The following is an 11,332-nucleotide window of genomic DNA, read 5'->3' on the forward strand; positions in this document are numbered from 1 at the left end:
GTAGCTCTCTTGCACTCTTGTCTCCGTGATGCCCTGAGGAATGTTGCCAATGTTCGGCACATGAGCTTCAGGAACCCCTTTGTTATAACTCTCTATTCTCCTTGTAATCTCTAGCTGTAACATTTGCTTCCCTTTTCTTATGATATTCAGCATGTTCTCCATCAACAAAAGAAGACTGAGTGAAGCATGTAGGGATGGAGCCAGAATTCGCTCATAGGGGGGCTCAGGGGGTGATATTTGTGCCTTTCATTTGATTAAAGGGGCTAATTGTTTTTTTATTTTGCTTATTAATAGAGCATGAACACTATTAATTATCTAAAAAACAAGATTGTTGGGCACCATGGAGCCATGGATCTCGCAATGGGGTCCATGGGTTCCCTCCTCCGCAAACTGGGTGAGATTATCAAGGAGAAGTACAACCTACACAAGGGAGTTCAGAAAAAGGTCAAGTCCTTTTCTACCCAGCTGACCATTATGCGCGCTGCCCTTGGCAAGGTGGCAGAGGTGCCGCCAGATCAGCTCGACGACCAGGTCAAGTTTTGGGCTAATGAAGTTAGGGAGCTGGCTTATGACATGGAGGATGTCATCGACTCTCTCCTGGTGCGTGTTGAGGGTTGTGAGCCCAATGCTGATCAGGCCAGCTTCAAGAAGCTCATGGCCAGGATGGCAAATCTATTCAAAAAGGGCAAGTCTTGCCATGACATTGTCACAGCAGTCGAAGAAATCCATGAGCGGTTGCAAGATGTCTCTAGCCGACACAAAAGGTATAATCTTGCTAACCTACATGCAGCCACAAGAACCACTGTTGACCCTTTCTTGGAGGTTCTCTATGGAGATAAGAAGAATATCATCGGCATTGAGAAAGCAAGAGACGATATTATCAAGAAGATCAGTGATGGGGGTCAATCGATGCAGAGGCCTGAGGTTTACCCTCCTCCGAAAAGAAAAAAAATCATTGAGGGGGGGCGTGTGTCCAAGGAGCAACTCAAGATACTTTCTATTGTTGGATTTGGAGGAGTGGGCAAGACTACACTTGCCAGAGAAGTATATGATGCCCTTCCAACAAAATTTGATTACAGAGCTTTTGTGTCCGTGTCTCGGAATCCCGACATGAAGAAAGTACTAAGCAATCTTCTCTTTAAACTTGACAACAGAAGACATGCTAATCTGAATGCAGCAAACTTGGATGTAGAACAGCTCATTATCCTAGTCCGAGAATTGCTTAGCAAGAAAAGGTGCGCATCACCCACCCAACGAACCTTGTCATTTATATAGCTACAGGTGCCATCCACGCTAGTGGCACATACTTCTCCAGTACAAAATACATTATGACTTCTTGTGTTTTCTAGTTGTACATCTAAGGAGCATCCATGGCGTCAATCCTGACGGAAAAGAATATTATAATTTGGTCAAATAAAAAGGATAACTAACTAGTGGACGGCACATATATCTATCTTTATTTTGGATATTAATTTGTGTACGGGCTTTGCTTAATTAGATAAGGCAAAACGTTAATTGACACCATGGAAATCATCTCAACTTATTTTCCATGCTTTTTTTTTCTTGTGGAAAGGACTAAAGTCATATATTAAGCATCACAGTTCCTTACAAACCCCGGGCCCTTACTGAAAAAGGAAAATGCATCCAATACGATCAAAGTGTTTGGGTTGTGAGTCGTTATTGAGCCCATTTCCCAAACACCCAGCCATTACGAATCTGAACATTCATATAAAAGAATCAAACACACCCCCTGCTCAAGCGGTAACAATAGTACTGCTTCATTGCATTATCGAGGTGGTTGACATGCTTTCATGTTTTTGATAAATATTTTGTTCTGTTTTGCTAACTTGTAGCTCTTGCATTGGAATGTGGATAGGTACTTTATAATTATCGATGATTTATGGAATAAAGAAGCGTGGACAACAATCAGATATGCACTTAATGATGATGAGTGTGGAAGTATAATAATCACTACAACCCGCCTTATGGATGTCTCAAAAGTTTGCTGCTCTTCTAAAGACGATATGATTCATAAGATGAAATCTCTCTCTCTGGATGACTCCCAAAAACTTTTCCATCGAAGAATATTTTCATGTGAGGTGTGTCCTTCTAGATTGGAGCAAGTATCCAGAAAGATCTTGAAGAAATGTGCTGGGGTGCCATTAGCCATAATTAGCCTGGCTAGTTATTTAGCTAATAACCAGAGGTTCAACCAAATTGACCAATGGTATGTTTTGCTCAACTCTGTTGGCCGTGGACTTGAAAAAGGTGATGATCATGTGAAGGAAATGAAGAGAATACTATCATTGAGCTTTTATGATCTCCCTTCTTATTTGAAGACTTGCTTTTTATACCTAAGTATCTTTCCAGAAGATCATCAAATTGGCAGAGATCGGTTAATAAGGAGATGGGCATGCGAAGGTTTTATCCAAGTAGAAAATGAAACAACCAGCCTACTTGAGCTTGGAGATAGTTACTTCAACCAGCTAGTAAACAGGAACATGATCGAGCCGATTATACATGATGACGGCAGCGTGGAAGCTTGTTGTGTACATGACTTAATGCTTGATCTTATATGTGAAGTATCAAGCAAAGAAAACTTTGTTACTATATTGGATTTTATTGAGGGAGACACACCTTCGGGAAAGAAGTTCCGCAGATTGTCCTTGCAAAAGGGCATGACAGATCTCACCACTACTCGGATGGCTAACACAAGCATGTCACAAGTGAGGTCTTTTACCGCTTTTAGTCCCACTGTCAGTAAGATTCCCTCTCTTTATAGATTTCAAGTTTTGCGTGTATTGGATCTGGAAGGTTGCGATCTTCGAAAAAGCCCTGGCATTGATCTTAGGCATGTTGAGAAGTTGTTACATTTGAGATACCTAGGGTTAAGAGGTACAAAGGTTGGGAAGCTCCCGATGGACATAGGAAAGCTACAGTTTTTGCAGACACTAGACTTGCAATGGACCAATTCAAAAGAGTTGGCGTCCAGTGTTGTTCAGCTGAGGCATTTGGTGTGCCTAATCCTTGATTTAGGTATGCCACTACCAAACGGGTTCAGCAACCTGAAATGCCTTGAACAGCTGACAGGACATGGAGTGGGCATTTTTACTGCAGACAGCGCAAAAGAGCTGGGGTGTCTCATCGGGCTAAGGGAGCTGGCCTTTAAATGGGATCTATGGCTGAATCCGGATGATCTGAGAACAACTAAAGTTTTGATCGAGTCCCTAGGCAAGCTGCACAAACTTGAGAGTCTGGAGATCTGCTCTATTGGTCCTTGGGTTGTCGACCTTATGCTGGAGCTGGAGTGGGTGCCGTCACCAAACCTCCGCAGGCTTAAATTTGACACATGTTTCAAGAGCTTGCCATCTTGGATTTGTTGTTCATCGCTTCCCCTACTCTCCTACCTTGATCTACCAGTTGGTAAAGTGCAATCTGGTGATATTCAGATCCTTGGAATGCTGCCGGCTCTCCGTTATGTCACCCTCGGCGCAGGCACCATCGAGAGAGCAGGCAATACAGTGGAAAATTTGGAGCTTAGCGCTGGTGACTTCCCTAGCGCGAGAGTGTGCCTTTTCCACAAAATATTACTGGTGCATCCTAAGTTCCAACCAGGAGCTATGCCAATGGTTCAACGCCTTCGCTTTGGTCTCCGAGTGAATGACATTCTCTGTCCTGAGTTCGATTTGAGCATAGGGAACCTTCCTTCGCTCAGGCAACTCAGAATTGATCTCGACAGTAGGGGAGATAAATATTCTCAAGCCATGGATGCGCTGAGGCGTGTGGCAGAGGGCCATCCCAAAAGCCCCACCCTTCGTGTCGATAAATACTGACATGATGGAGAGGTACTCCTGTCGTTTCTGCATTTAATTCAGTTCCCTGTTTCTTTTGGCTTCTCTAACAATTGTTTCTTCCAATTTCAGGCCGAGTCGAGTCGAGCCGAGCGATGAATAAAATCCTGTGTCCTGAAGGTACTAATTCCGTTCAGTTGTTTACTACATCATGCATGTGTTAGTTAGTAACTAGTACTCGTATTATTCTTTCACCATCTTCTTCAGCTCTCCACTGTCTACTTCAGCATCTTCTTTATGCAATATGCACTGTAAAATTGATTCTTTGTCTCCGCCTTTGATTTCAGCTAGCAGGAGGTGATTTCGTTGGCGGCATAGACTCTATCGTGCAATTCTCCATCCTCCCGGTCACTATGTTCATTTCATGTTCCTTATGCATAAGCGAGATGAACTTCTGTGTGATTTTGCCTGTACTGTTACTTTATTTGGTGAACCAGCTTGTTTATTCATCAGTGTGTAATAAGGCTTGTTTGGTGGTGTGCCAGGTTTTTCGTCCCTTAGGTTATGTTCCCAGCAAACGTAACTAGAGGGTTTTCCTGGTGTGCGTCGAACTCAGCGAACCTATTTCCCTCTCTATTGTTGTGTTGAATACTGTCTACATTCTTGTAAGATAAAATTGCATGATCCTCTATTATGTTCTTGCTTTTCCTCGGTTCAGGAACCATTACATTTCTAGGGTCCTCAGTTTTACTGCCTGAAAGCTAGCTAGCTCATGATGAACTATCCTCTTTTCATTTTCCTTACAACTTCACTTTTTAATGATTTGCCTGGCGCCGATGCTTCCTCCATGGCTGCTGCTTTAAGGCTCCTTATCAATTCCTTTCTCAAAATCGATAGAACAAAGGCGTAGTCAGTTCATTTATTTGGATGCTTCACTTTCTAGTGGTACAAATGCCGACTAATTTTCTTCATCAGCAGTGAGCTGAGTTAGTGTTCCACAGGCGACAACAGGGTAGTGTATTTCTGACAAGAACGAAAATATATGATCTCACTATATTTCAGTTTAGTCTATCAGAGAGTAACAAGTGTCAGCATATTTAGGTTCGCTTGTGAATTTTCTTAGTGTTAACAAAAGAAACTTGTGAATTTTCTTATATAGTGTCAACAAAAGAAACTTCCCAAATCTGAAATTTGAACAAGTCTAACTAGAAATCAGCCTTCAATTCTAGAATTTCTAGGGTAAATTACAGAGAACAGTTCACCTAGTCGACGCGTGATGCCGGTGGCCCTCGCCGTCGTCGATCTTCTGCTGCTTGCTACTTTTCTGGTTCTAGCCTGCGCAGCTCGGGAACTCGCCGGTACTGTCCTCTCGGCTACTGCTAAATGGAGCGCCGACGAGTAAAGATCGCACCGGAGGGGTCGCCGCCTTAGATCCCCTGCCGCCTCCGCTCGTCTGCAACGACGAGCGACCGATCGATTCTGCTTCAGCCTCCCGTTTCTGTATTCACGAGCCTGTGGCCTGCGTGGCCCAACTAAGAGAAAGACTGAATGGGCCTATGGCTATTCCATGGAGCTTTTTTTGAAAAAAAAATGCAAATCATATTTTAGAGTTTCAAAACGTTCCGAAAACAAATATACATGAACAAACAGATGTATACTACATTCCTGTAAAATTTCATGATGAAATATGCTTTGGTGTGATCTGTACGAAAACACAAAATTCGAACTTTTATACTCCCCTTGTTTCTAAATATAAGTCTTTTTAGAGATTCCAGTATGGACTACATACGTAGCAAAATAAGTGAATCTACCCTCTAAACTATGTCTATATACATACATATGTATTTTGTAGTGCAATCTTCAAAAAGACTTATATTTAGGAATGGAGGGAGTAGTGAATAGCATGTGCTAGAAATACATGAATTGTTTTTGTGTAGCTTTCATCAAAATTTATTCATCGTGAAAATTTACAGAGAAGTAGTATAAATTCCTAGATTCTTGTGTATTTTTGCAGATTTTTTCAAAACGTGAACACTATGATTTTTATTTTTTATCAAAAAGAAAAAAGAAAAAAGAAACAAGCCCCAGCAGGCATTTCTCTATAAGGAGGTCTTGATAGACGGGCACGAATGCTATATCTAATCTATGGCGAAATGTAGCATCTCGTCCACGGTTGGTCATGGTATGGACGATCTTCTTCTTTGGTGCCCTTCGGTGTCACATGCGCCTAACTAAGAAATGGTCCCCAGCACATTTTTTTTACAATGTTCATTTTGTACCTAGAAAATGTTCACCATTTATTTAAAAAATGTCCACCACGCATCAAAATATGTTCAGAATATATTTTTAAAAATGTTCATCATGGGTTAACAAAAGTTATCATTGTGTATTGAATAGATTTTCACTATGTATCTTAAAAATGTTCAACATATTTAAAAACAATTCATTGTGCAATTAAAAAAGGTTAAACGTATTAAACAAATATCACCATGTATTTAGGAAAACGGTTGATCTGTGTTTGAAATGGTCCCCAGCACATTTAAAATTTACAATATTCATTTTGTACCTAGAAAATGTTCATCATTTAAAAAAAATGTCCACCGCACATCAAACTATGTTCAGCATATATTTTTTTAAATGTTCATCATGGGTTAACAAAAGTTATCATTGTGTATTGAATAAATTTTCACTATGTATCTTAAAAATTTCAACATGTTTAAAAACAATTCATTGTGCAACTAAAATATGTTAAACGTATTAAACAAATATCACCATGTTTTTAGGAAAACTGTTGATCTGTGTTTGAAAAATATTCAATGTTGTGCTAAAATATGTTCACAGTGTATTATATTAAAATGTTCACCATGTATTTTAAATATGGACAATGTGCATTTGACAAATGCTCAACATGTGTCTATAAATGTTCAACATGTATCTGAAAAATGTTTAACATGCATTCCAAAACAATTCAATGTGTATTTGGAAAAACACGAACGTGAAATTCAAAATAGAAAAAAAAACATAAATAAGATGAAAGAAATTGAAAATGGAAACCGAAAGAAAACTGACGAGCTCCCAGTGTGTGAAGCGGTCGGCTTTGGCGACTAAGGTCTATGCCCATGCCCACTTCGGCTACTTTGATAAATAAACCCCTCGTTTAACACGGGTGATCTCTTTCGTCACATCGCTTAACGCGGTCTGCGGATGGCCGACCGGTTTGCGCTTACCTAGATAGTTAGTTTTCAGCTTTCTTCACTGAGGCGCTCTACCAATTAACCTGGCGGCACTATCGCAGTGGTTCTTCCGTTACACCCTTAGCAAAATTCGCCGGGAACGTAAGAGGTACATATAGGAGCCGGACAATTCAACTATTGACAAAAAACTAGCTTCGAAACTGATGCATATAAAACCCCAAAATCCGAGACGCCGAGTACTTGGGACTTGTGGGAAAATTGTATCTTGTAAAGACATTCTTGTTAGCGCAAAGGCAGTGCTTGTGCAGAAATACGATAAAGACCTTTAAAGGGCATGATTTCTTTATTTATAACTTCAAGCTTTTACATGCCGAGCTGCAACAAGAGGAACTAAAAGAATACAATCGTAAATAAGTAAATAAAGAAGGAAGAAAAACAGGGCGGATATTGTCATCGGGCTTTAGGAGCCCGGACCGCTTCCAGCTGCACGTCTGCGCTTTCGAGCTGTTGACCAGCTCGTCGTTTAAGGGGACTGATGCAGCCTCAGCCCTTTATACGCTTCAAGCGATTACTGGCCAAGCCCTTTGAAGGAGGTTCTGCCGGAGTCCGTTGCATGGTTTAGGCCATGTTGGTGTAGTCATGCTGGCCGGATCTGTGACAGAAACATGCCAATGTTGGGGCTCGAAGTCACGTTGGTCCTCGGTCGAGCCGATCCGACGTTTCCATAAATTTTGGCTCCTTGATGGCCCAAGGAATTTTGAGTGCGATATTATACACCCCGGGGACGTAGTTCCCCATCCAAGGAGGGCGCACAAGGATCCCGCGTCCCTATTTAGGGTGCGAGGGTACGTGGCCGAGGTTGACTCGCGCAGCCCGTGTGCGATTTGAAGAGCTAGTAATGTGTTTACCATTGCGGGCTGCCTCCTCGGATGCATGTACCTCGGTGCGAAAGCCGCGGTCTGCTCCTCCACCTCGAGTGAGCGCTCGGTGTTACCATTGACTGTGATAACGCCGTTACGTTCTGGCATTTTGAGCGTGACATAAGCATAATGCCGGATTACGTTGAAGCGTGCGAAAGTTGTGCGCCCTAAGAGCGCGTGGTATCCGCTTCAAAAGAGGTGATATCGAAGATTAACTCCTCACTTCTGAAGTACTCAGGTGAGCCGAAGACTACCTCCAGCGTGACCATTCCGCTACAGTGGGCTTCAACGCCTGGAATGACACCTTTGAAGGTGGTGGTGCCCGGCTTCATCCGAGATAGATGCCCATCTTCCGAACTGTGTCCTCGTAGATTAGGATGAGGCTGCTTCCTCCGTCCATAAGGACGCATATTAGATGATAACCATTGACAATTGGGTCCAGGACTAATGCGGCCGATCCGCCGTGCCTGATGCTGGTCGGATGGTCATGCTTGTCGAATGTGATCGGATGAGCCAACCATGGGTTGGACTTCGGGGCGACTGGCTCTAACATGTAGACGCCCCAAAGAGCTTATTTCCTCTCCCTTTTAGGGATGTGGGCAACATAGAACTGAGGGAGTCCTGGATTAAGGGATCCTTGGGTGGCCGAATTACTCATTATGGGCTGGACTGGTGGGCCGTGAAGATCACCGCAGAAGATTATCCCCCGTATCCGTATAGGACTCCTATATGTGTAGAATGGCAAGTTTAAAGTCCGGGTGTAATGTTTCCTTCCTCTGCAAGATGATTATGTACAACCCTAGGTCCCTCCGGTGCATATATAAACCGGAGGGTTTAGTTCGTAGAGACAGAATCACAACTACATAGGCTAGACTTCTAGGATTTAGCCATTACGATCTCGAGGTAGCTCAACTCTTGTAACCCTATATTCATCAAGATCAATCAAGCGGGAAGTAGGGTATTACCTCGATAGAGAGGGCCCGAACCTGGGTAAACATCGTGTCCACAGTCCCTTGTTACCATGGATCCTCAGACACATAGTTCGGGACCCCCTACCCGAGATCCACCAGTTTTGACACCGACATTGGTGCTTTAATTGAGAGTTCCGTTGTGTTGTCGACAGAAGGATTGATGGCTCGCTTCGTCATCAGCCACAGCGCCACCCCCGGGGAGATTTTCCTCCCCAGTCAGCTTTTCGTGTTCGATGGCATCGTGCTACGCGCCAACTCGGATGGCCACCTTGAGCAGGTTGACAGCTACGCCCCTGGTCTTCAGATCAGGTTTGGAAGTCTGAATTATGTTGCCGACATCCAAGGAGACTTGATTTTGATAACCCACAATCAAAGAATCAACGTTATGATAAGAAAGACTTTGTTGCTAGGAAATACGGAAAGGAAAGAGAGCCTTGGGTTCGGAAACCCATGCCTTTTCCTCCCAAACCGTCCAAGAAAAAAGATGATGAGGATTTTGAGCGCTTTGCTGAAATGATTAGACCAATCTTTTTGCGTATGCGATTAACTGATATGCTTAAAATGAATCCTTATGCTAAGTACATGAAAGATATTGTTACTAATAAAAAAAAGATACCGGAAGCTGAAATTTCCACCATGCTTGCTAATTATACTTTTAAAGGTGGAATACCTAAGAAACCAGGAGATCCCGGAGTACCAACTATACCATGCTCCATTAAAAGAAATTATGTTAAAACCGCTTTATGTGATCTTGGAGCCGGTGTTAGTGTTATGCCTCACTCTTTATATCGTAGACTTGATTTGAATAAGTTGACACCTATTGAAATATCTTTGCAAATGGCTGATAAATCAACTGCTATACCTATCGGTATTTGTGAGGATGTTCCTGTTGTAGTTGCAAAAGTTACTATTTTAACGGACTTTGTTATTCTTGATATTCTCGAGGACGATAGTATGTCTATTATTCTTGGAAGATCCTTTTTGAATACTGCAGGGGCTGTTATTGATTGCAACAAAGGCAATGTCACTTTTCATATTAATGGTAATGAGCATACGGTACACTTTTCGAGGAAACAACCTCAAGTCCACAGTATCAACTCTATTGGAAAAATTCCATCGATTATCTTTGGAGGTTTTGAATTTCCTCTTCCTACTGTCAAGAAGAAATATGATATTCTTATTATTGGGGATGTGCATATCCCCGTTGAGGTAACATAGTATTATTCGAAATTTCTCCAGTTCCATGTTATTCGGAATGAGTTCGTTAACAAGACTTGATCAACCTTGTTAGTGGATTCCTTTTGATGAGTATGAGATGGATGAAACTAGAAGGCACAACCTTCTGTACCCTCCTTTTACTTTCTGTTATTTATATTAAATAAAATAAAAATAGTATTTTTTCTGTCTGTTATCTGAATTATCCGTGCAATATAAAAATACCCCGAAAATAAAAGTTCTCCAAATGCCCTGAAATTTAAATATGATTTTTTCTGGAATATTTGAGAATATCTGGCACTAAGAACACAGCAGGAGGGGCATCCACCTGGCCACGAGGGTGGAGGGCGCGCCCTACCCCCTGGGCGCCCCCCAGTCTCGTGGGCCCATGGTGGCCCTCCTCCACTTATTCCTGCACCCAGACACCTCTTCTTCCTCCCACAAACACCAATATCCAGCTCAAGCACGAGTTCAAGCTCATTTTGCTGCCATTTTCGATCTCCTTGCTCAAAGCTCCTCTCACAAAACTGCTTGGGGGGATTGTTCCTTGGTATGTGACTCCTCCATTGGTCCAATTAGTTTTTATTCTAGTGCTTTATTCATTTAAAATTTGTGCTGCCTAGGTGACCCTGTTCTTGAGCTTGCATGTCAAATTTATGTGGTCCCAAGTAGTTCTAATGCATGATATAGACTCTAGGCACTTGTAGGAGTAGTTGCTATCAATATTATTGAGTTTGGTTCACTTTTATTTGAAGTTACTAAATAATTCAGAAATTTTTTAGAGGAAGAAATATGTTTAGGAAAATGTACCAAGGTGGCTCTTCAAGGAAATAAGAGCCCAGGCTTGCAATGCGTGATGCTGATGATGAGCCACCAAGGGATGCTCCAGTGCGGCCCTGTGAATGGCCTTCAGAGGACTTCATGGATCGAGCGGGGATTAAGGAAGAATTTAACGCATATTTGCGTAACGCTGATCTTGTGAGCTTCGAGGAAGAAAAATGTCGTCAGTACCACTATCTCACTAGTTCCTTTGTGAGGAGGCAAAAGGAGGACATGTTATTACCAGAGAGGAGGCAGATGAGTACGAGAGGAGGGCGGAGGCAGCTTGCTGCCACACTGCAGCTCAGGAGGCAATAGCCGCTGCATCGCAGTACGACCCCAACTATTACTATGGATATCCGCCAGGCCAACCGTGGCCATAGACCAACTTAGGCCAAAAGCCTAAGCTTGGTGGAGTACGT

At 42.5% G+C, this 11,332-nt stretch overlaps 1 protein-coding gene across 1 annotated transcript; it reads left to right on the plus strand.

Moving 5' to 3' along the window:
* The first annotated feature begins 304 nt into the window (after positions 1–304).
* On the plus strand, positions 305–3,920 carry LOC125534652 (disease resistance protein RGA5-like). Its single transcript, XM_048697818.2, has 2 exons — positions 305–1,235; positions 1,877–3,920. Exons 1-2 carry the CDS (start codon positions 349–351, stop codon positions 3,831–3,833), a joined length of 2,844 nt encoding a protein of 947 aa, XP_048553775.2. The 5' UTR covers positions 305–348; the 3' UTR covers positions 3,834–3,920.
* Positions 3,921–11,332: the final 7,412 nt, after the last annotated feature.

The sequence above is a fragment of the Triticum urartu genome, chromosome 2A (genome assembly GCF_056163025.1).
Source record: "Triticum urartu cultivar PI428250 chromosome 2A, HENAU_Tu73, whole genome shotgun sequence".
NCBI lineage: Eukaryota > Viridiplantae > Streptophyta > Magnoliopsida > Poales > Poaceae > Triticum > Triticum urartu.

Coding starts and splice junctions, on each gene's coding strand:
- LOC125534652 (XM_048697818.2), top strand. CDS start 349: ATGGATCTCGCAATGGGGTCCATGGGTTCCCTCCTCCGCAAACTGGGT. Junction 1,236..1,876: donor GAATTGCTTAGCAAGAAAAG/GTGCGCATCACC, acceptor GAATGTGGATAG/GTACTTTATAATTATCGATG.